Below are 24,161 nucleotides of genomic sequence, written 5' to 3'. Positions count from 1 at the left end.
GCCTAACATTTTGTTATAACGCCAAAAAGAATGGAAGGGAGGAAAACGTAATAATAAAAACACGGCAGGTAAAAAACAAAATTAATTTTTAGAAATATATTTTAAATACGAGAAATTACAATAGATGTAAATTAATTAAACAAAACCATTCTTGATTATGTAAAAGACACCTTAATTTTTTAAATGGAGGGGGAAAGAAAAGACAGCAAGACTGAAAATATATGATGCATGTGCCACTGCACACGTCAGATGATGTCCCTGTACACAGGGGAGTTGTTTCCTCCCCGTGTGGGTGGCATGAGGGTGGCTCCCTCATGGGACCCTGTCCCCTGAGAGCTTGGCCCTGCACGATCTCTTGCTTTCAGTCCTGGGCTGGGAAGTGTCATCATGACTCTGCACGGCACTATTTTAAAAGGACCAGACCCTGAGCAGAGCTCACTTGGTCAGCTTACTGAAGCAAATGCTAATATTTTTAGTATACATCAGCTGCTCCCCAAACTGAGTATTGAAAGTGAGTCTGCAACCATGGACAGGGAAGACACCTTAAGACAAAAATGAAACCCTCACTTAGATCTTTTATACACCCACCCTCATTTGCTATTCACAAGTACAATTTTGCAAAATATGTAGACAAGATCATTTCATTATCTCTATATCACAAATCAGGAAACTGGGATCAACAGATAATTTTCTGAAAGCAGAAAAATCCAAGGTACATGCAATACGTAAACCCAGACTTCCTAGCTCCACGCATTAACGATTTTTTTCTCTGTCTCTTCATGCTTCAGGGACCTTGGAAGCTTTTGATTAGCCCAGGGGAGAGAATTTCTCCTCTATTATTTATACATTCTCCTGGGGCTGAGTTTCTGACTTCAGACTCACAATTGAGGACTGGCTTTCCCTTCATTTCAAGGGCAAGGTAAGCCCCTATATTCAATATACACCTGTAGTGAGAAATGTAATTGAGGCAGAAGCAGTAAGGAAGCTACATCTTCTATGAGTTTCTGAGCTCATATCCGGCTGTTTGAACACTTTTTTCTGAAACACTGGCATAAATATAGGATTCAAATGCAAAACACTTAAACCAGCAGAGACTAGAGTAATATTAATGAATTTCCATGCTGCTTTCCTTTAGAGAGCAACAAAAACCTACAATAGATGATAACTCTGATTAAGTAGTTGGTAAATGCTTCTATTTACTATGTGTTGACTTGTCACAGAAGTGACAGTTAACCAACCGGTAAAATAACACTTCTTTAGAGTCCAGAAGCATTACTATGAAGCTACCAAGATCCTTACTCTATTTTCACCATCATTTCCCCACAGTCTCACCCTTTTATTACTCGCTCATTTAGAAAATCTGACAGTGCAGTGATTAAATGCATAGGCATTGGGATCAGCTAGACATGGGTTTGCATCTTAACTATCTCATACAGGTGGAGAATTTTTAAAAGGTAGATAACCTCTCGAAACCTCCATTTTCTTAACCGTAAATTAGAGTGTGTGTGTGTGTACACAGTCTAATCCCTTCCCTTCCTCCTCTGCTATATTTATCATCTATGTGCAAATCATCACTTGGGTGTCATCTAGTGTCTATATATGTGTCTCTCCATTTATGAGACAAACTACATGTAATCAGTAATTTTAAATTGTTACGAACCTCAGGAGATCTATGGATATCAATTGATATATTGTGATATTTTTAATAATACTTTGCATTATTATGTGGGTGAAGTGTTAATAAATACATATAATTTAAAGCACAGACATGTGAAATAATGTGTTTAGGAGCCAGGAGGAAGATGGTAGAGAATAGTGGTTACCAAAGAATGAATGTCTTTCAAAAGGCTCCAACTAAAATATGAAGGATTTGTGCTTTCTCCTGAATAGATCTGCAGATTAGTATCCACACTCAGAGCACGAAGTTTCATTTCTCCACACCTCAATATCCACGATGCAGCTAAGTGTTGATAGGAATGACAGTAAGAATGAGTGTAAGAAGGGAAATACTTCAACGCAAGCTAAATGTGGATCTCAAGAAAGAGATTAAGAAAAGAGGACTTGAAGGTCCCTATGCTATCATTCGAAATGACAACAGAGTAAAAAATACAGGGGGCAGGGGAACAAAATATCTGAATGGGCGGTATGTAGGAAAAGGCAATTCAAAGGTTAGAGCTACCACACTTCAAAGCCCACCCACCTACATCTGTCACCTGACTTCCCTAAACCAACATAGGGACCATGGTTCCCTGCTAATAATAATATCACAGCCAGTACTCATCAGGATTGTGCTTAACAGTTGCGTAAACATCCACATTGTGCTGTTTTCATTCATCATTTCTTTCCTCTCTTACAATAATCCCTTGAGGTAGGTCTCAACACCACCTTCATTTTGCTGATGGATAAAATGAGTGAAATCAAGTGACAAGGAGGAAACTGGGAGATGTTCTCAATTAAATTACCATGGCCAGAGGTTGAGACTAATAACTGTTAGTCTGTTAATGGCTGCTGGCCAGCTGACAAACAACTGCTCACCTTCCTTCCATTGCCTGTTGGAATTTCAGATTAATTCCCAGGTGGCTATTTCTGTAGATTATCTTAACCAAGCACCATCTAGCTCCAGGAGCCTCTGCCTGTTGTTTACACAGGGATTTCGGGCTGCTGCCCACAACCAGTCCACAGGAGTGGGCATTCTTTATGCAGAGCTGGGCCTATCCCAGAGCTGGCCCCGCCTCGCTTCCTCCCCCTTTGCCTCTAGCCAATGTAAATTCTTTCAGACTCTCTCTGCCCCCTTCCCCCTACTTGATGGATAAAAAAAATCTCACAAAGCCCTGGGACAGTGGACATGCTTCTGTCTTTTATACCTTGCCCATGCTACTGAGGGTTTAGACTCCATGGCCCAAGACCAGATTTGTTTTGTTTGTTTTGTTTTGTTTTGGCTAGTATTTTGGCTCAATAAATGTTTGCTTACAAAAAAGCCTTTCAGCCATTGAAGTTAAAGATTTATGTTTGTTTAACATAAGTTAAGACCAATGTCTTCCAGGTAATAAATGATATATAGGGCTGATATATGAATACATTCACATGTTTTCTCAGAGCCAAAGCTTTTACACCCAATGCTTTACCTTCTCATCAGAATTGGCTTTGTTGGTTGTACATGCCCCTAATGCTGCATTTAGCCCACTGCATCTACTATTTATTTATGTATTACTCAACTATGCTACTCTATGAATTAAGTTCAGTACAATAGAGACAATTAAATAAATTGAATAAAATTAAATTTAATTCAAATTCATTAATAGCATTTAGGTTGGGAACCACTCTGATAGAGTCTAAAGCTTGAACTCAATGAATCCTGTGTAATCTTGAATAAATTACTCAATTTCTTTGTTGCCAAGTTCCTAGATATATAAATGGGAAAAATAACTAATCAATCTGCTGAACTGATGAGAGGATTAAATGAATATATGCATATAAAGCACCTGGCATGTGAGCACTAGAGTGTAGGTATAAGCTGTTAGAAAACTCAAAAGATCTGACTTAGAAGATGAATTCATTTCCAGGCATGTGAACTTAGACAACTCACTTTATTCATATATAAAATCAAGAAGTTGGGAAGGTGATCTGAAAAGACCCCTCCTCTTCAAAAGTCTATTTTTGCATAGATAACTTTTTGCTAAATTGTATTGTCATGCCCATGCTTTAGAAATAAATAATATTAAAGAACAAATTATTTATCTAATAAAATAATGCTTCTACATTTCATTTCTATGCAACTATTTTTTGCTGATTGGTGTGTTCCTTTACTTCTCTTTGCTATATAGCATCTCATGAATTCGCAAATCACACCCACAGAGAATAATACAGAGCTGAGACAATTCATCCTTCTAGGACTAACCAGCGCCCCAGACCTGCAGGTCCCCCTTTTCATCATGTTCACCCTCTTCTACCTCAGCACTGTGGTGGGGAACCTGGGGATGGTGGTGCTGATCCTGCTGGACCCCCGCCTCCACACGCCCATGTACTTCTTCCTCAGTAACCTGGCCCTGGTGGACTTCGCTTACTCCTCAACAATCACGCCAAAGGTCATGGCTGGGTTTCTAACAGGAGACAAGGTCATCTCCTACAATGCCTGTGCTGCTCAGATGTTCTTTTTTATAGTCTTTGCCACTGTGGAAAGTTACCTCTTGGCCTCCATGGCCTATGACCACTACGCAGCAGTGTGCAAGCCCCTGCACTACACCACCACCATGACACCCGGGGTGTGTGCCTGTATGACCACGGGCTGCTATATCCTTGGCTTTCTGAATGCTTCTATTAACGTTGGAGACACCTTCTGTCTCTCTTTTTGTACGTCCAATGTGATCCATCACTTTTTCTGCGATGTTCCCGCAGTCATGACTCTAACTTGCTCTGGAAAACATGTCAGTGAACTGATTCTCATTCTGATTTCAAGCTTTAATGTCTTTCTGGCACTTTTTGTTATCTTGATTTCCTACTTGTTGATATTTATTACCATTTCCAAGATGCACTCAAAAGGGGCATATCAGAAGGCTTTATCTACTTGTGCTTCTCACCTTGTGACAGTTTCCATATTTTATGGGACTGTCATCGTTATGTACTTACAGCCCAGCTCCAGCCATTCCCTGGACACAGACAGAATCGCATCTGTGTTCTATACTGTGGTCATCCCCATGCTGAACCCTCTGGTCTACAGCCTGAGGAACAAAGAGGTCAAGGGTGCCTTTAAGAAGGTTGTTGAGAAGGCAAAATTGTCTCTGTTTTATCGTAATGCATAGAATCTACAAAGTTATTTCACCCTTCTCAGATCTTCTCCGTGTAACAACTCAAATATTAGGGACAATTTGGGATATTAAAATCAAAGTTTTGTCTAATGTTATTTATTTCTTTAGTTGAGGAATAGTCCCAATCATTGAAAATGCAGAAAAAAATATAATAATGGTTTTAAGTGAAGTTTATTTAATGAAATATGTGTTTTTGTTGGCACATTTCATTCAGAGCTAAATAATTATAACATTTGGAGAATTTCAAATGAGGAAGAACTATTCAATGTTAGGGTGGAAAGTTTACTGAGGCTACTAATTTCCTGCAAGGAGTTGGGGTCATTATCAAGTGAATATTGGTAATAGTCTCCCCTTGAAGCATATAGTGTTTTTTCAGCTTCTATCCATATAGTTTGGACTTTCTGGAGTTCTTTCAATGCTCATTAAAATTATTTTAAAATCAAAGCTTTATTTCTAGTGAAAAACCAAATTAAGCTAATGCTCATAACATTTTAATAAATTCATATGTCAGTCATTACTGAGTGATCTGGGAAGAAAAATACGTGCGTGTGAAAGTTTTCTAAGGTAAAGTCATATTAGAATAAAAGAGATAAAGAAGGTGAAGGCATAGCTAAAGAACATATATGTGTACCCCATGGACACTGACAATTGTTTGGTGAAGGCCAAAGGAAAGGGGGGTGGGGTTGGGTGGAGGTGATTAGATTGGGCGGGGGTGGGGAGGCACCTGCAATAATGTCAACATTAAATTTTTTAATAAAAAAAGAGAGAGATGGTTAAGTCACTTTTACCTTAATTCTTTACATAGTGTTTTAAAAATTGCACTTGAGTTAATAATAATTTCAATTTTTGAAATGGTTTAATGCCACTCACTCATCTATACTTTTATTAAGCTATACCATGTCTTATTACTTTCCTACCATTCATCCCACTTCATTCACCCTGGTTTCTAGCAATGCTGGACAGCGCCAACCTTGCCCTTGTCTCAGTTCCTATGTATTTGCTGTTTCCTCTGCATAAAATATACCCACACTCATTTCAGATTGCTGGTTAAATGTTACCTACTCGGGGAGGCTGTAGAGACCTGCCATGAACTATTTTATAAAGCAGTCACTCCCATCCCATGGATTTTCTTCTTCCCTAAGCCTGCTCTATTCTTCATAGTTATCATCAACATTCAACTCGAGGTTTTTTACTCATCTATTCCCCTCAATTTGAGTGGAAAGTCCCTTTGAGCATTAGCTTAATCTGGTTTTTCACTAGAAATAAAGCTTTGAGCTTTGATTTTAAAATAATTTTAATGAGCATTGAAAGAACTCCAGAAAGTCCAAACTATATGGATAGAAGCTGAAAAAACACTATATGCTTCAAGGGGAGACTATTACCAATATTCACTTGATAATGACCCCAACTCCTTGCAGGAAATTAGTAGCCTCAGTAAACTTTCCACCCTAACATTGAATAGTTCTTCCTCTTTTGAAATTCTCCAAACTGTTTCCCTGCCCACTTGCAGCCAACCAGTGACTGACAAAGGTACCTGAAGACCAGTTAGAACATCTCTCCCACTTCCAGAAAACGTATCTTAATAAAATGCTTGCCAATCACACAGTGACTCAGTACTTATTCATGTTACTTAACAAGCTTACTCTCTTTTCTAACACATTGGAACTCCACTGAAAGGAAAGGGACTGAAGATGGTTGCTTTGTTGCAGGTTTACGAACAAACAATCGTTAAGTTTGTTTGGGACATGGCTTTGCATTTGATATGCTTCAGAAGTGATGATGAAGAGTAATGAGTAAGGGAAAAAAGTATTCAAGTGGTTGGAACAAGGGCTCAAGGAGAACAGTGGAAAACTGAGTTATTCCCAGAGGGGAAAAAATCAGGTTTCATAAAGAAATATCTCCCATCATCAGGTTTGATGGGTCTGGAATCAACACAAACATCCCTCCACTGGGACATGGATAAACAATCTGTAGTGTCCATGTAAGGAAATATCATCCAGCAATTAAAAATATTACACTAATGATATATTATGGGTTGAATTGTGTTCCCCAAAATTCATATGTCGAAGTCCTTGCCCCAGTAACTCAGAATGTGATATTGTTTGAAAATGGGGTCTCTACAGATCTAATTAGTTAGAATGAGGTCCTACTAGAGCAGAGTGGGTTGCTAGGTCAGTATGACTGGTGTCCATATAAAAAGGGGAAATTTGGAGAAAGACACACACAGGGAGAACAGCATGTGAGAGTGGGCAAAGAGATCAAGATGCAGCAGAAGTCAAGGAACAACTAAGATTGCCAGCAAACCACCCAGCAACCAAGAGAAAAACATGAAACTGATTCTCCCTTTAGAGCTGTTAGAAAGAAGCTGCAGAACCAACCCTGCCAGCATCTTGACCTCAGAAATGCTAAACAGCAAATTTCTGTTGTTTATGTCATACAGTTTGCGGTACTTTTTAATGGCAGCTCTAGGAAATTAATATAGGAAACAATATAGATGGATCTCAAATGCACCATGCTAACTGAAGGAAGCCAGAGCCAAAGGCTACATGTACTAGAATTCTATTTAAACGACATTCTTGCAAAGGCAAAACAATATGGACATGAAATAGGTTAGTGGTTGCCATAGGTATTGGGCAGGAAAAAAAGTTGACCACAGAGAAGTTCAGAGCTTTTTCTTAGATATTGAAACTCTTCCACATCGTGATTGCGTTTGTGGTTATGTGACCATACAAATGTGACCAAACTGTTGGAACTCTACACTAAAAACTGTGTATATTACTGTTTGTAAATTATACCTTATTTAGAAAGTAAAGAAAAAAGAAATAACAACAAGTAATACAAAAACATGTGTGTACTCTCAACATATCCCGCAGTCCCTGCAGGCAATTTAATTGTTTCTTCCTTAGGAAAGTGGGATGAGAGCTATACATGCCTCATGGGGCACATCTCCAGACAGTTTTCTGTCTCTACAACTCCCTCTTGATTCCCATGAACTAGCCTCTAAAATCTCAATTATTTTAGTGTGACATCATTTTTGAAGAATCAGGCTGTGTTGTGTCCCTTTGGCTATCAATTATTTATCTGAATGTTCATCGTCATTGTCAGCACATGCAGTACTTTCCTCCCACCCCCCAATCCTGACTTTAGGGCTGGGCATAAACTCCCAGCGATGGCGAGGGAAAACGCTCCCAGATGAAAATTGATTGATTGACTTTAAAGTGATAATCCCTCTCGGCAAAGTGTTTTATAGAAGTTCTCTCGTTTGCTATTTGCAGACACAATTCCTTGAATTATGTGGGAGAGGTCGTTTTATTCTTTATTTCACAGATAAGGAGAGGATAGGAGAGTCCTCCAAGGGTGCACAAAAAGTGAATGGTGGATTCAGGACTCGAGCGCGCCAGCTCCTGGCTCCGTGTTGTGCTCTTCCTCTCATCTCTACCTGCACTAGAGACCTGAGAAAATTTGGGCCTAAGAACATCTCCAGCCTTATGGATTCATTATTCCATGATGAATGCCCGATTTGGGGCTCACTTTTCGGGACTGGTTGCTCTTTCCTTTCCAACAGCAAGGCAAGCTTCTACATTCCACGTACACTTTTAACGAGAAGTGCAATTTGTGCAAAACCAATGGGGCAGCTACACCTAGGATGAGGTATTTAAGCACAGAAATCGATTTTTTAATATTTTGCTAAAGCAGTGAGTTGAGGCTTGACATAAGTAGTAAAACTTCCATCAGTGGAGGGTTTAATGATATTTCTGAAACTATCATGCTGCTCTCTTGAAAGAAATTAGTAAAAAAAAAAAAAAAGAGTAATGACTCTCTGATTGAGTAGGTGTTAATTCCATGTTATTCATTGTCTGCTGCTTTCTCATGGAAGGTTAGGAAAAAAGAGGAGCCTGAAATAACTTTCTCGAATCAGCAAGATTTATACTGTAACCTTTCCCCCGCAATCTCTGATTATTACCAGCACATCTATAAATGCTGACAGGGAGGTGGCTTTTGATTTGAGCAGAGCTGGGTTTAAATCTTAAATGCTAAATTCTTCTCATACTAGCTGCTTGTTTTTCTCATACTAGCCGTTAATTGTAGAGCTTTACATCATCTCTCAAATCCTCAGTTCTCTCAATGGTAAATGGGGAAAATACTATCTACCTTACATGTTATTGTGAGGATTAAATGAAAAAATCTGTATATATATATGTGCATATAGGTCTTATTATTGATTGTAGAACTCAGTATATTTTACACGTGGTTGTGATTATCAAACACTGGCAAATGAAACAACTTCATGGGCTGAGCATGGAAAGTGAATTTGTGACAGGATTAAGGACAACAGTAAAACAATGATTCACAGATGAGAGATGCCATTCTAACAGCTTCAAAGTCAAATAAAAAGATAAATAGCACTGTTCTTACACAAGAACAGATTCAAATGAAGATTTTTATAACATGTAACTGGCCAGCAAAATAGTTCTGCAGCTGACAAACTGGGAAATGTGACCCCACCGATCTTTGTGATTCGGCTACGGGATAACAGTAATGAGAGAAGGAACTAGTTTAAGAAAGGAGACTCCCGCAACCCAAGCTAACGCACGAATTTTAAGGAAGAAATTAAGGGGAAATTGGCCTCCATGAGATGGTTGGAGCGGCCATTCATGAAGACGGAGGGAGCAGGCTGAGAAACACCGGAGACGCGGAAAATCTCAGGGGGCCAAGCGTGTGAGACAAGCCAACTGAAGAGGCCGTCAGGACCACAAAACCCACCTACCCCCCCCCCCAGCCTTGTGCTGCCCCACACACCTCCTCAAACAGAGGGAGAGGTTATCACTCGGCCCGCACTGAATCCTAATCCTGACCCTAATATTGTACCTACCGCTAATCACGGTGCTAAATACCCAACACCTTAGGCACTGTTTTTATAGGTTATCTCATTAATTCTTACAATAACACCTAGAATTAGGTCTCATTACTATTTTTGTTGTGGAGATGAAGAAAACCAGGCTGAAAGGGGTTAGATTAGGACCAATGACTTTTAGGTAGTAAGCAGTAGGGTTGACATGCACTTCATCCCAGAAGCCAAGCCCCAACCCCGATTCTACCCCTTCCCCTCGGAACCGCATCTGTTGGTTGTACATGCCCCTGCTGCTTCAGTTATCCTACCACACGCACTATGTGTTCATCTTTCAGTTACTTTACTGCAAAACCCCAGACACTGATTTTGGAATACTGTATATACTGAATAATAATAAATGGAATTAAATTTAATTTGATTTAAATTCAGTTAATTCCCAAGACCAGTGGACTTGGGAATCTCTCTGCCTGGGTACAAAGCTTGGCTTTGGCAGTAATACTTTTGTAAACTTAAATACATTACTCAACCTCTGTGCTTCACAAGTTAAATGGGATAATAATTAATCAACCCCATAGGGTTATTGAGAATAATAAATTAATATACATGCAAAGTGTATAGAGCAGATCCTGGTACATGAGCAACATAGATCTAAGCTTTGACTGGGTTCAGAAAAACTTGATTGAGAGATATATTCATTCATAACATTTCATATTAATCAAGACATTGCATTTTCTACATCTCAGCTTACAAATTTATAAAATTTAAAAGTTGAAAGCCCTCCATGAAATGTTTTCGGCTTCAACAGTGTGTAAACTCTATCAATAATTTGTGCCTGCTACAGGGCCTCTTGTGATTCCCAAACAGCACCCATGAGAACAGGACAGAAGTGACACACTTCACCCTCCTCGGGCTGACCAACGCCCCAGACCTGCAGGCCCCTCTCTTTCTCATGTTTGCTCTCATTTATCTCATCAATGTGGTGGGAAGCCTGGGGATGATCCTGTTGATTTTTGGACTCTGGTCTCCACACTCCCATGTACTTTTTCCTTAGTAACCTCTCTTTGGTCAACTTTTGTTACTGTACAGCTGTCACTCCCAAGGTCATAGCTGGATTCCTCATAGGAGACAAGGTCATCTCTACAATGCATATGCTGCTCAGATGTCCTTTTTCGTAGTCTTGGCCACTGTGGAAAATTTACTCTTGGCCTCAATGGCCTATGATTGCTACACAGCAGTGTGCAAATCCCTACATTACACCACCACCATGACGACAAGTGTGTGTACACGTCTTTTCATAGGTTCGAATGTCTGTGGTTTCCTAAATGCCTCCATCCACATTAGGGACACATTCAGCCTCTCTTTCTGTATGTCAAACCTGGACCATCACTTTTTCTGTGATGTGCCAGGAGTCATGGCTCTTTCTTGTTCTAGCAGACATATTAGTGAGCTGATTCTTGTTGTGGTTGCAAGCTTCAACATCCTTTTTGCTCTCCTGGTTATCTTGATTTCCTACCTGTTCATATTTGATGCACTCAGCTGATAGATATCAGAAGACTCTGTCCACCTGTTCTTCTCACCTCACTACAGTCTCCATCTTCTATGAGACTGTCATCTTCATGTACACCCAGCCCAGCTCCAGCCATTCCACAGACACAGACAAAATCACACCTGTGTTCTATGCTGTGGTCATCCCCATGCTGAACTCCCTGGTTTATAGCTTGAGAAACAAGGAGGTCAAAAATGCATTCAAGAAGGTTGTTGAGAAGGCAAAACTGTCTCTAGGCTTCACCTTTTAAAGTTGTAAGATCCACAATGACCTAATTTCATTCCTGTCATATCTTCTCCATGCAACAACTCACATTTTACATCCTACGCCTCATTTAAATTACATGGTGATATCCTTTCCTTTTTAAAAGTCTGTCACCTAAGAAAACGTACTATGTCCAGATAGGTAATATCTGAATGAGGTTGACCAAGAGGGGCCTTAAGAATTTTTAGGTAATTTTGCCATAAACATTACTAATTATATTTTATCTGCTTATGTGTTCACATTTTCTCTACACCATGCTCTCACACAAACCCATGAATGGAAGTACACGTAAGGATCCCATGTGTACACATACATACAAGAGTGAAAATTTGTTAAAGGAGTTGGATGAAGTGTGGTTTGTTTTTAATTAAAAAGTTAAAACAAATAACTGTGGTATTAGAATATAAACTTATGTTTAACATTTTTTATTTATCTTGTTTATAAATCTATCCCAAGAGTCCAAAATGAAAAGAACCATGACCTGGATTTTTTAATAAAGGTATAGGCTTTTTGTTGGCATATTTTATTTAGAGCTATATAAGTATGGCATCTTAAAGGAGTTAATATTTCTGTCTTCAGTAAGTCATTTGGTAGAAAAAGTATGGTCACGTGGCAATTTTCAAAAGTAGGACGACCAGAAAAGGAAATCATTTGGTAATAAAGGAATTTCTCAATTTTTCTGTGTATGGCTACCACTCAAACTGTATTTAAAAAATAAAGCACCAAATAATGATAGTCCCTCCCCCCCAGAAGAAATACTATGAAAAGGCTAATGCCACTCATTCATGGATGCTTCAGTATTAGCTGAGCTCTGTCATGTGTCACCGTTCCCCTCCCCCTTCACTCCACCTCAGTCACACTGAGTTCCTTGCTTTTCCTGGACAACTCCAAGCATGCTCCTGCCTCAGGGTCTTTGCACTCACTGCTGCCAATGCTCAGAAAGCTCGCTCACTTCCTTCAGGTCTTGGCTCAGATGTTACCACTCCATAGCCCTCCACCCCTAGATGGACACTGCTCCCTCCTTGCTCTCCTTGCTTTAGTCTTCATAGTCTTGATCAGTAGTCAACTATTAAGCTATTATTTTTACTATTATTAATTTACTTGTTTCTTCTACCTGTTCAGTTATCTCGCTACCAAGAACATCCTACACTAGGGGAACGACTTTCTTCTTTACTAACATCTTACTTCCCGCTACAAAAATGATGGCCTGGTTTATACTAATTTCTCAGCAAACGTCATTAAATGAATAAATCAAGCAATTAATTGAGCCTTGAGTCTAGCAGTCAGTATACTTGAACCACTGATCACTTAGTTTCTTACCTATTATATTTCTTCAGAAAAGAATTTTAGAGCATTTCATGAGATGCAACTAGTAAAAGATTGAAAACCATTGCATCGAGCAAGGAGTAACCGAAAGAGAACCAGGATAACTATACTAATAGCAAACAAGCAAGACTTTAAATTTTAAAAAAACCTTTACAGATAGAAAAAAGGACTTTATATGTCAATAAAAGGGTCAATGCATTAGGAAGATTGTGAATGTACTTAATGCCACTAAATTGTACACTTAAAATGTTTAAAATGACAAATTTTATATTATATATATATTTTACCACAATAAAAATAGTTTTAAAAAGAAAACAGAAATAGTATGGTAATGGCTTAAGAATAGATATACAGATCAATGGACTGGAACTGAGAATCTAAAACTAAGCCAGTATCTCTATGGTCAATTGATTTTTTTTTTTTTTTACAAGGATGTCAAAACCAACCAATAAGGAAAAAATAATCTTTTCAACAATGATGCTGGGACAATTAGATGCCCATATCTACAATAACAAATATGGACCCAGACTCACACTATATGCAAACTTTAACTGAAAATGTATTAAAAGTCTAAATGTAAGAAGTAAGAAGCAAAACTACAAAATTTATAGAAGAAATATAGGCATAAATCTTTGTGACTTTGGATTAATAATGAGTTTCTTAGATGTGACACTAAAAGCACAAGTAACCAAAGAAAAACTAAATTATATTTTACCGAAATATAAGAGTTTTGTGCATCAAAGGATATTATCAAGAACACAAAAAGACTACACATAGAATGAGAAAAAATGAGGAGACACCAGACGGCGGCGTAGGGAGCAGCTGCGCCCGCCACCTCCCGCAGCCACATCAGAACCACAACTAAAACCCAGAACCACCAGCACTCAGAGCCTCCTGGGATCCGGCTGCACAGAAGCCCCACAGCCAGGGAGCTGAAGCAGCACCGAGAGCGGGAGGAGGGGCGGGGACCCGTCTCTGGATCCTGGAGACGCGGCGGAGGGTGCCCCGGGTAAACCCGGGAGGGCATCTCAGCCGCGGGGGTTTCCCGGAGGCCCAGCAGGCCCCCAGCCCAGGGCCCCAGGCCGGGAAGAGACGTCCCCACAACTCCGGGCCTTGAAACCAGCGGGGACTGTCCTGAGGGTCGCGGAGGCTGCGGGAGCCCAGCAGCTCCTCTGAAGGGCCCGGCGCGGACTCACTCGGACGCTCCCTCTGAGCCCAGCGCCGGGCAGCAGCCGGAAAGGACCCGGGACCCTCGGGAGGAACTGACCTGCCTGAGATCCGGGCGGGAGGCGGAGGGCGGCTTCCTCCCAGGCAGAGGGGCTGGCGGAGGCCAAGGCTCCTGTGGCGAGTCCTCCCCGCACACAGCCGGCAGGCAGGCGCCATGTTTGAGTCGCCAGCACCTGACTCGCACCGTTGGCCCCGCCCCGTGACTCCCGGAGGCCCCGCCCCTCCCCACCTGCAGCTCATCCGGGCCCTTTCCAGGGGCTTTTCTGTGCAAGGGGCCTCTGGAGCCTCATGCTTAGGACTTTCCTGAAATCTCTCAAACAGGCAGCAGCTGCCCCATACGGCTTGATAAGCGGCCCCAGGCCTGGCACTAGCGGCAGCTGCATTGGCTCATAGCTTGGCCTCTCCTGGGCACCTCCAAGCCCAGCACAAGGAGCAGCCAACTACAGTTTGCTGTGTAGCTCATGCTAGGGGACCCTGGGCAAGGCACTGGCACAGGCTGACTTTGCACCTCCCGGGAGCCCCAGAGACAGTGCACCTAGTGGTCAGACTCGACCACACTGGATTACAACCCTGCCACATCCACGAGTGACACACTCAAGAGGCGCACTTCGTGAACACCAAAGCTCCACTGAAGCAAATCCTGCTCCATAGGGGTGTCTCCAGCACAGCAGCTCTCTGGCTGTAGCTGCAGCTGGTCCTCACAGGCGATTGGCCTGGGGGTCAATTCCTCCCAGTGATGCCAACAGCAACCAAGGCTCAGCTACAACAGGACAGTGCACACAGCCCACACAGGGGGGCACCTGGAAGGCCCAGCTCAGGTGACTGGGGAGGCTGAGCCACTAGACCCTACAGGACACCTACTACACAAAGCCACTCTACAAATTCCAGGAGACATAGCAGCTCTACCTAATACATAGAAACAAACACTTGGAAGCAGCCAAAATGCTGAGGCAAAGAAACATATCACAAAGGAAAGAACAGAAGAAATCTCTAGAAGAGGAACTAAATGAAATAGATCCAAGCAAGGTAACAGAGTTCAGAATAATGGTTATAAGGATGCTCAAGGATATTAGTAAGAGTATGAAGAAAATAATTGAGAAAATCGATGACATAATAAAGGACCAATTTGAAATGAAGGCTACATGAACTGAAGTGAAGAATAATTTACAGGGAATCAACAGTAGAGTAGAGGACGCTGAGAATCAAATCAGCAATTTGGAACATGAGGAAACAAAAAACACCCAACCAGAAGAGCAAAAAGAAAAAAGAATCCAGAAATGTGAAGATAGTATAAGGAGTCTCTGGGACAACTTCAAGAGGCCCAACATTCATATTATTGGGGTGCCAGAAGGAGAGAAGAGAGCAAGAAATTGAAAAACTATTTGAAAAATAATTACAGAAAACTTCCCCAACCTGGGGAAAGAAATAGACTTACAAGTCCAGGAAGCACAGAGGGTCCCAAACAAGAGGAACCCAAAGAGGCCCACAGCAAGACACATCATAATTAAAATGCCAAAGGTTAAAGACAAAGAGAGAATCTTAAAAGCAGCGAGGGAAAAGCAGTTAATTACCTACAAGGGAGCACCCATACGACTGTCAGCTGATTTCTCAACAGAAACTTTGCAGGCCAGAAGGGAGTGGGAAGACATATTCAAAGTGATGAAAAACATGGAACTACAACCAAGATTACTCTACCCAGCAAAGCTATCATTTAGAATTGAAGGTCAGATAAAGAGCTTCTCAGACAAGGAAAAGCTAAAGGAGTTCATCGCCACCAGACCAGCACTACAGGAAAAGTTGAAGGGTCTTCTTTAACAAGAAGCTAATGAACCAAAGAATCTGACGAACTAAATAGATCCAGAGACATTGACGTATGTAACAGACAATTATATTTCAGAGGGAAGAGGGAAGGGGGGTGGCAGGTGGGAAGAGATTAACCAAAGAAATTATATGCATATATGCATGACCCATGGACACAGTCAGTAAAGGGGCGAACGCCTAGGGAGGGGGTGGGAGCGAGGTGGAGGGGGTCAATTGGGGGGGGAATGGGACACCTGTAATACTTTCAACAATAAAGATAAATAAATAAAAAAAGAAATCAAAAACAAAACAAAAAAAGAATGAGAAAAAATAATTGTTATTCATATATCTGAGTAAGGACTATTTTCTAGAATATATAAAGAGCATTTACAACTCAATATGAAAAAGATAAGTAATCCTACTGAAAAATTGGCAAGATAACTGAATAGACATTTCTCCAAATAAAATACACTAACCTCTAATAAGCACAGTAAAAAAAGCACAGCATCTTTCGTCACTAGAGAAATGCAAACAAAACCAAAATATATAAATACCAAAATGCAAATATATAAAACCAAAATGCAAATAAATACCACTTTACACCTGGTAGGATGACTATAAAAAAGAAATTAGAAGCAACAAATTTTGGAGAGGTTGTGGACAAATAACCTTAATACCTTGCCAGTGAGAATGAAAAATGCTGCTGCTGTGGAAAACTATTTGGCAGTTCTCGAAAGGTTAAATATAGAGTTATCCTACATGACCCAGCAATTTCACTTTTAAGTATACATCCAAGAGAACTGAAACCATGTTTAAACAAAAACTTATATATGAATATTCATATCAGTATTATTTATAGTTTCCAAAAGGTTAAAAGATCCCAAATATCCATCAACCGATGAATCAAAAGTGGTATATCCATACAATGAAATATTATTCAGCCATAAAAAGGAGTGTAGTACTGAAACATGTTACATCAAAGCACCTCAAAACCATGCTAAGTGAAAGAAGCCAGACATCAAAGGACAAATATTGCATAAAGCCACTTTTATGAAATATCCGGAATAAATAAACCAACAAAACCAGAAATTTAATTACTTATTGACAGGGCATTTGGGAAAGGAAAAATCGGAGTAACAACTAACATATATGGGGTTTATTTTTGTGGTGATGAAAATTATCTAAGATATTTGTGATAGTTGTGAAACATTTTGAATATGAAAAAGCACTGATTGGACACTTAAAATGGTGGATTTTATGTTTAAAAATACTGTAAAGATGCCCTAGCCAGTTTTACTCAGTGGTTAGAGTGCCGACCCTCAGACTGAATGGTCCAGGGTTTGATTCTGGCCAAGGGCATGAACCTCGGTTACAGGCTCAGCCCCGAGGGGTGCGTGTGGGAGGCAACCAATCAATGTGTGTGTGTGTCTCTCTCTTTCTCACTCTCTCTCTCCTTCCACTTTCTTTGGGGGGAAAAAAAGCAATGGAAAAAAATATCCTCAAGTGATGATTTTTATATATATATATGGTAAAGAAAAAGAATGAAGTTGAACCCTTTTCTTACATCACATATAAAAATTAACTCAAAATATAAACCAAAATGTAAAAGCTATATCTCTAAGACTCTTAGGAAGAAAGATAGGAGTAAATCTTTTAAATTTTGGTTGGGCAAAGCCTTTACACCTAACACCAAAAGCATAAGCAATAAGAGAAAAGTAGGTATATGAATTCCATCACAATTAAAATATTTGTACTTTAGAGAGCATCTTCTAGAAAATAAGTTAATCCACACAGACAACAGAACATACTGAGCTTAGTACATATGTTTTTGTATTGGACAGGAGAGACTACGTCATAGTGCAGTAGCAAATCAACCCCAAAAGTCCTATGATTTAAAACAACAAAAATGCACCTTACTTCGGCTTCTGCCTTGTGCAGGAAAGCATCTCTCTGCATGTGTGCATCCAGCGCCCAGGCCAGCAGAGGCTTCGCCATCCGTAGCTACTCCCTGAAACATGCAGCTTCTCCAGTTACCATGGCAGAGGGAGAGGCATTAGATGGCTGTGCCCTGCCCTTTCTATACTTCAATCCAAATATGATACACATCACTTTTTCTTTATCCCATTATACAGAACTAGTTCATGGCTCCACCTGCCTACAAGAGGGCAAGGAAATGGGAAGAGCAGATGTAATGTTTGGGCACCACTATTTTTGTTCCACAGGCTATATCATTTTTTTATTAATGATAAAATATTAACACTTAAATTTATTTATCTCTTGATATGTGCTAGATAGACATCAGGCTCAGCTTTGTGTATATGTCAGCTCATTTCAACTTTAGGACTCTCCTATGAGGGATATACAATGTTATTATGCTCCTTTTTATAGGTGATACACTCAAGTTTGGAAAGATTTAAGACCTTGACCAAGTTCACCCTGCAACGGATGACAGAACCAGAACTTGGAAGCAGGCCACGTGACTGCACGGCTCAAACTTGTAACAACCGCACTTGGCTGCGCTGATCAGAGATAACTGCCTGGGCGCTCGGGACCAGAGAAGACCACACAGAGGAAAGAATGGATCCATCTCCTTAATTCTAAAAATAAGGACAAGAATCCCCCCGAATATCCCTAGAGCAGGTCTGTGGTGGTAAGCCAAATGGGTATATTTTGTTCTCTAAAATCCCTCTGGAGATTTCTAGGCTTTTGGGAACTAGGTGTGGGAAAGCTCGCATGAGGGCCTGACATCACCCACCGCCAGTGAGTGTTCACTGCTGCGGCCTAAGCTGCCTGGAGCCTCTGCCCCCCCCCCGCCCCCACCCTGTGCACTTCACCTGGAGCCTCTGCCCCCCCCCCCCCCCGAGCCTCCGCCCTCCCCCCTTGTCGCCATAAGCACCTCGGCTGAAATGCATACAGACTTTATCCTCTGGCACCTCCAGTCAGGTTCAGGCTAGGAGGGCAACCTGAGACCGGGGGCCTCCTGAGGGATCCCTCATATGATTCTAAACGCTCCCCCTGAGATTTGTTGTGCAAAAAGGTCATTATCTCTGCCTTGATATCTGCAGAGCACACGCCGAGGTATGATCCACTACACAGAGCTCCACACGTGGGGAAGGGGTGTCTCTGGACGCAGACTTCTGGTCTACAACCTGGACATGAAGGTTTTCCCTGCTCCCTCCTTTGTACCCTCAATTTGTCTGTTCCTAGGACAAAGGTAAATATCAAGACCCATGCAGTCAGAGCTGATTAGAATGGAAAGGGGCTCTAACAGGTCCAACAGTTTTTTGAGGAAAATAAAGCCCAGAAATGTTAGGTGGCTGGACCATGGCCACCCTGTTAGCTAGTCTGGTCGCTCCCAGTCGGCCGCTCTTTCCACTCTACTATGCTGCTCTACAGCATCCAGATTCCTGTGCTCATTACCATCAGATGTCTTATGTAAATGATCGGGGTGATGGTTAGACTCCAAAGGGAGATTCCACCTCCTAAATTTTTATTTAGAACATGCCATAGTTGGAGTAGTGCAAATACCATCTCTCTTTCGGAATTTCAGAAGTAATAGAACTTTGAACACCTACTTGGACATCTCAAATATAAAGCCTTTTGTTTTTGGAAACATCAAAGTTTGAACAGTCAATATTGTTGGCTAAATATCTTGCAGAAACTAAGAAGAGATGAGATAGACTATGAAAGTAATGGCCTAGGTTACCTGATTTTTAAAATGTTGTGGTATCTTTTTTTTAAATGTAATACATCAAATTAAAAATCTCTACAGAGCAAAGGAAACCATCAACAAAATGAAAACAGAACTCATTGTCTGGGAGAACATATTTACCAATGATACATCTGATAAGGGGTTAATTTCCAAAATATATAAAATGTTAGTATCTTTTGTGCTTGTCAAAGAAATTTCACATTCATTGTCACATCAGAGCAAGATAGCAGTCAATGAGGGAGATAAAGGATTTTGTGGATTAAATTCTTAATTAACTTCTTGTGAATTAACTTCTGACCAAGTGGCAGACCTACATCCAGCTGATTATCAATAGAACTAGAATTAAAATTGGCCTTGTGTTTATAGTACAATCCTATCCATACCGCACCACCTCTGAATTTCTGGATCAAAAGGAGCTCTTTTGTGTCCTTTTGTACCTACAAATAGTATAGATAAGAAAGTTAGTCAAAATATTGGCCATTCTTGGTGCATCAGTAGAATACAGAAGTTAACTTTTTCCAAAAAGAAATTTAATAAGATTTACAGGTTTACGCATTTGGACCAACTCTGGCAACTCTAGCAAGCAGACATGTAAGAACTGACAAACCGGTCTCAGGAGGAAGTAACTTCATTGTCAGTAGGGTGTTCTGGCATATTCTGGGCACTTTTATTATCATTTAGTAACACTTTATACCCACATTTATTACAGCACTTATCCCTTTGGGGGGGGGGGGTAATTTGCAGATGTGCTTGTCTCTACCCCCTTAAAAAGTTGGGAATCATGTAACACCAGCTCCAGGTACAGAGCTGGTTTGTGTGCAAAACCAGGTAGGAGGAGAATATAATACAGTGGGTATTATATGAACTGGGTATTTCATAGACAATGAAACAGATTTGCAGAGTGTCAGTAGTGTTCCCAAGGCTGCATTGCATCTAAATTGCTCATCAGGGAATGACACATCTGCACAATTGGAAAAAGGTATATTCTTGTATTATACTTGTTGTAAACAGTCACCGTGGGCTCTTCTTCTAAATGATTGCAGTATATCTATAATCTGACACATTTCTCCTCTCTTTCTTCCAGGGTTCAGTTCTCTCTCTCTTGTTTCTACCAATTACTTTTTCACATGACACCCCAACTGAGATGTTGATTGTGCCATGTGTTTTACTAATCAGTAATACCTATCTGCTTAGAATTGCCTGTTTATACAGTTGTGTTTACCACTTTATGCTTTTATCCATGATATTTCTTCTGCCTGGTATAATAGTAGCAATGGTAGTAGTTGCCCTGGTGAAGTATAAAGAAAAAAGCCACTGTGCATCTTCAGCTATTATTAACAAGCTGGTGAGGCGTTGTTCAGAAATGGGAATTGTATTTGACAGGGCTTGTCAGCACCATATACCAATGACTGACAAAATGTTTCTTACATTTTACTTTCTGTTGATTAAGCTTTTTATGTTTATCTTAGACAAGGGTGCTTGCAAGATACTGCAAGTACTGAAAAAGAGTTCTCGGTGGTTTAATGTAATCAAGCATACCATTCAGCAAGCAAGCTGAAATGTGCCCCAAGTCATAATACAGTATCCCCCGCTAACAGGGACATTCCAGTGTCCTTCCATGCCTCTTCTAGATGAACGAGCTCACTCAACCCACCCCAACCCCCTATTGAGTCCCACTTCTTGCACACGGGTGCCTGACCTTGACAGGAGGCTGACCAAGAGACTGTTGACACTTCAATTTTCATAATAACCATCAAGTAGCATCATCTTGTGTTTGCTCATTTTATCATAGATGCCTCTCGTGATGATTCCCAAAGGGCTTTTAATGGAGAACATTTCAGAGGTGACCGAGTTCATTCTTGCGGGGTTGACAGATGCCCTAGAGATGCAGATCCCGCTCTCCATAGTCTTCTCTCTCATCTACCTCACCACTCTGGCTGGAAACCTGGGGATGATCGTGTTGATTCTGTTGGACTCTCGACTCCACACTCCCATGTACTTTTTTCTCAGTAACCTCTCCCTCGTGGACTGTGTTTATGCCTCAGCCGTCACTCCCAAGGTAATCGTGGGGTTCGTCACAGGAGATAAGATCATATCATACAATGCATGTGCTGCCCAGATGTTCTTCTTCGCAGCTTTTGCCACCATTGAAAGTTTCCTCCTGGCTTCCATGGCCTTTGATCGCTGCGTAGCAGTGTGTAAGCCCCTGCGTTATAGCACCACCATGACAAGTCCTGTGTGTGCCTTACTGGTCGCTGGACCCTACATCTGTGGACTCTTGCAATCTTGCATCCATGTTGCCTTCACTTTCCACCTCTCCTTCTGTCATTCCAATGTTGTTAATCACTTTTTCTGTGACATTCCCCCACTGCTGGCTCTCTCTTGCTCTGATATCAACATAAATGAGATTGTGCTCTTCACATTGGCATCGTTCAATGTCTTTTTCACTCTCTTGCTTATCTTGGACTCTTACCTGTTCATTTTTATTGAAATCCTGAGGATGCACTCAACTGAGGGGCAGAAGAAAGCCTTCTCCACCTGTGTGTCCCACATGACCACTGTTTCCATTTTCTATGGGACAATCATCTTCATGTACTTACAGCCAAGTTCCAGTCATTCCATGGACACAGACAAGGTGGCCTCCGTGTTCTACACCATGGTCATCCCCATGCTGAACCCTCTGGTCTACAGCCTGAGGAACAAAGAGGTCAAGAGTGCATTCGGGAAGGTGGTTGGAAAAGCAAAGACTTCGTTGGGCTTAGCCTACTAATTATAAATAGCATGCAAACCACTGGAACTTCTGACCTCTAGTGTCTGTAAATATCTTCTGAATTTTAATTATTTCATGTCTTTTTTTAAGAGAAGTAACCCTTTATTTCCTTGTTTCACAGATAAAGCTGGCTAAGCTGATAACTGATTTTTGTCTTTAATTTTTCTGAGCAGTTCCCTCCATATGAAACTGGTTCTATTCATGTTTTGGGGATGTCTTTTCCCAGAAATAAAATGTTACTTCTGACTTAAGATCAAGATTGTAATCCTAGATACTATAGAATCCCACACTATATCACTCTGTTGGTCTAAAGTCTAAAGTGCTTTGTAGGTAAACCTCATAAGTATATGCCATCACAGTTACATTTTCAATTACTAAAATTCAAAAGAACTCCATGATTTTGTACATAGCATAGAAGCTTGGTTCCTTGACATTCATTCTCTTGAGAATTATCTTGAGACTGTTGACATGTAGAATCCTAGGATCTAGTTCCAAATAATCTAATTTAGCATACCTCTCCTAGAGCCCAGAAATCTGTATAATGATCACTCGTTACCCACATATACCTGAATCCTGACCTGAGAGAGCAAGAGTGCCAGTGGTGAGTTTAGATGATGAGGGTTACCATCTAAGCAAAATTATTTGGTTCCTGAATTTCAAAGAGAAAAACACAGTTCAGAAGGCAAAAATATATTCATACCTATTCCTTACCTGAGTTCTAATAGATAAATTTCATATAAGAGTCTGGGTAGGAAAGACGGCCTGCGTGCTTAAACTTCCCCCATATTTCAGAGGGGTTGGTATACAGACGGCACTTAGAGAACTGTTACCCTAGAGCAGTGGTTCAAAGTCATCCTTATAAGACCAACAGCATCAGCATCACCTGGAATTTTTCATGAGTGTTAATTATAGGAACCCTTCCACCCAGACCTACAGAATCAGAAACTCTAGAAGTACAGCCCAGATATTTGTGTTTTAACAAGTCCTCTTGCTGATTCGAAAGCACTAAAACCAGTGGACTCAGGCCACCTGGAAACACTAGCCTAGAGCAGCGCATCCTTCCCAGTTTTGTTCAGCTAACCATCGTTTGACCCTATAGCCTACTGTAGTGGGCACAGACATATTAAGATTTTTTAAAATCTCTTTTATCAAGGACCACTAGTCTTCTCAGTATAACACAGTTATCTTTGTTATGAAAGCATTAGAAAGACTTAAAGAGACATGAAAAAGTGGAAATAATACTGATCTTTAAATCTCCTTTAATGTTGATATTCTGAAGACTCCCAACACTCACCAGTTTTACGTAGGAGCACATTCAGCCACATAGGTTTTTGAGGCCATCAGAAGTATATAGAGGGATGGGAGCGTTTGTGTTCTCTTGTGTGGCACTACCTACAACAAAGCCCATGTTATCTGGGAAGGTTTGTCATGCCTGTTTTCTAGAAGTTTATGCCACATTAATGAGGAGCTTTACTTAGATAAAGAAACTAAGCTGGAAAGTTCACATGCTCCAGTGAACATCCACTTTTTGAAGGGTTACAGACGACACATCTCCCTTTTTGAAGGATTTCATCTAGTTTTATGACTTGAAATTTACCTAGAGGGCTACTTTGGTTTATCATAAATACTACACATTCTGGGCTATTTTCAGATAGATCACTGACCCCAGGTAGGTTTCATGCTACCAAACAAGACAATTTGGTCCCTATAACTGCTGGTGAACATAATTACGTTGTGTTTAAAGCATTGTGGATATTGTAAAGTACCTACTATTTTGAAGAAACTGTGGTTCTATGAACAGAAAGAAGAGAGAATGTGTTCTTGACCTCTGCATGCCCTTGCTTCATATCTGGGTCATC

General features: G+C 40.7%; 2 protein-coding genes across 2 annotated transcripts in view; both read left to right on the top strand.

Moving 5' to 3' along the window:
• Nucleotides 1–1,988: 1,988 nt before the first annotated feature.
• LOC308565586 (uncharacterized protein) overlaps nt 1,989–24,161 on the top strand; it is a gene marked incomplete at both ends in the record, with an annotated part of 33,332 nt that continues 11,159 nt past the window's right edge. The window contains 2 exons of the mRNA XM_081154900.1: nt 1,989–2,099; nt 3,825–4,788. Of these exons, the coding sequence (XP_081011026.1) occupies nt 1,989–2,099; nt 3,825–4,788 (1,075 nt within the window). The remainder of the gene's footprint in view (nt 2,100–3,824; nt 4,789–24,161) is intronic.
• LOC308565746 (olfactory receptor 5B12-like) lies at nt 21,337–22,302 on the top strand (the record flags this gene model as incomplete). Its single annotated transcript, XM_081155336.1, has 1 exon — nt 21,337–22,302. One exon carries the CDS (start codon nt 21,337–21,339, stop codon nt 22,300–22,302), a length of 966 nt encoding a protein of 321 aa, XP_081011462.1.

This window comes from Miniopterus schreibersii (genome assembly GCF_964146895.1).
Source record: "Miniopterus schreibersii genome assembly, chromosome: 12".
In the NCBI taxonomy this organism is placed as follows: Eukaryota; Metazoa; Chordata; class Mammalia; order Chiroptera; family Miniopteridae; genus Miniopterus; species Miniopterus schreibersii.
This window is presented reverse-complemented; position numbering and strand designations above follow the sequence as displayed.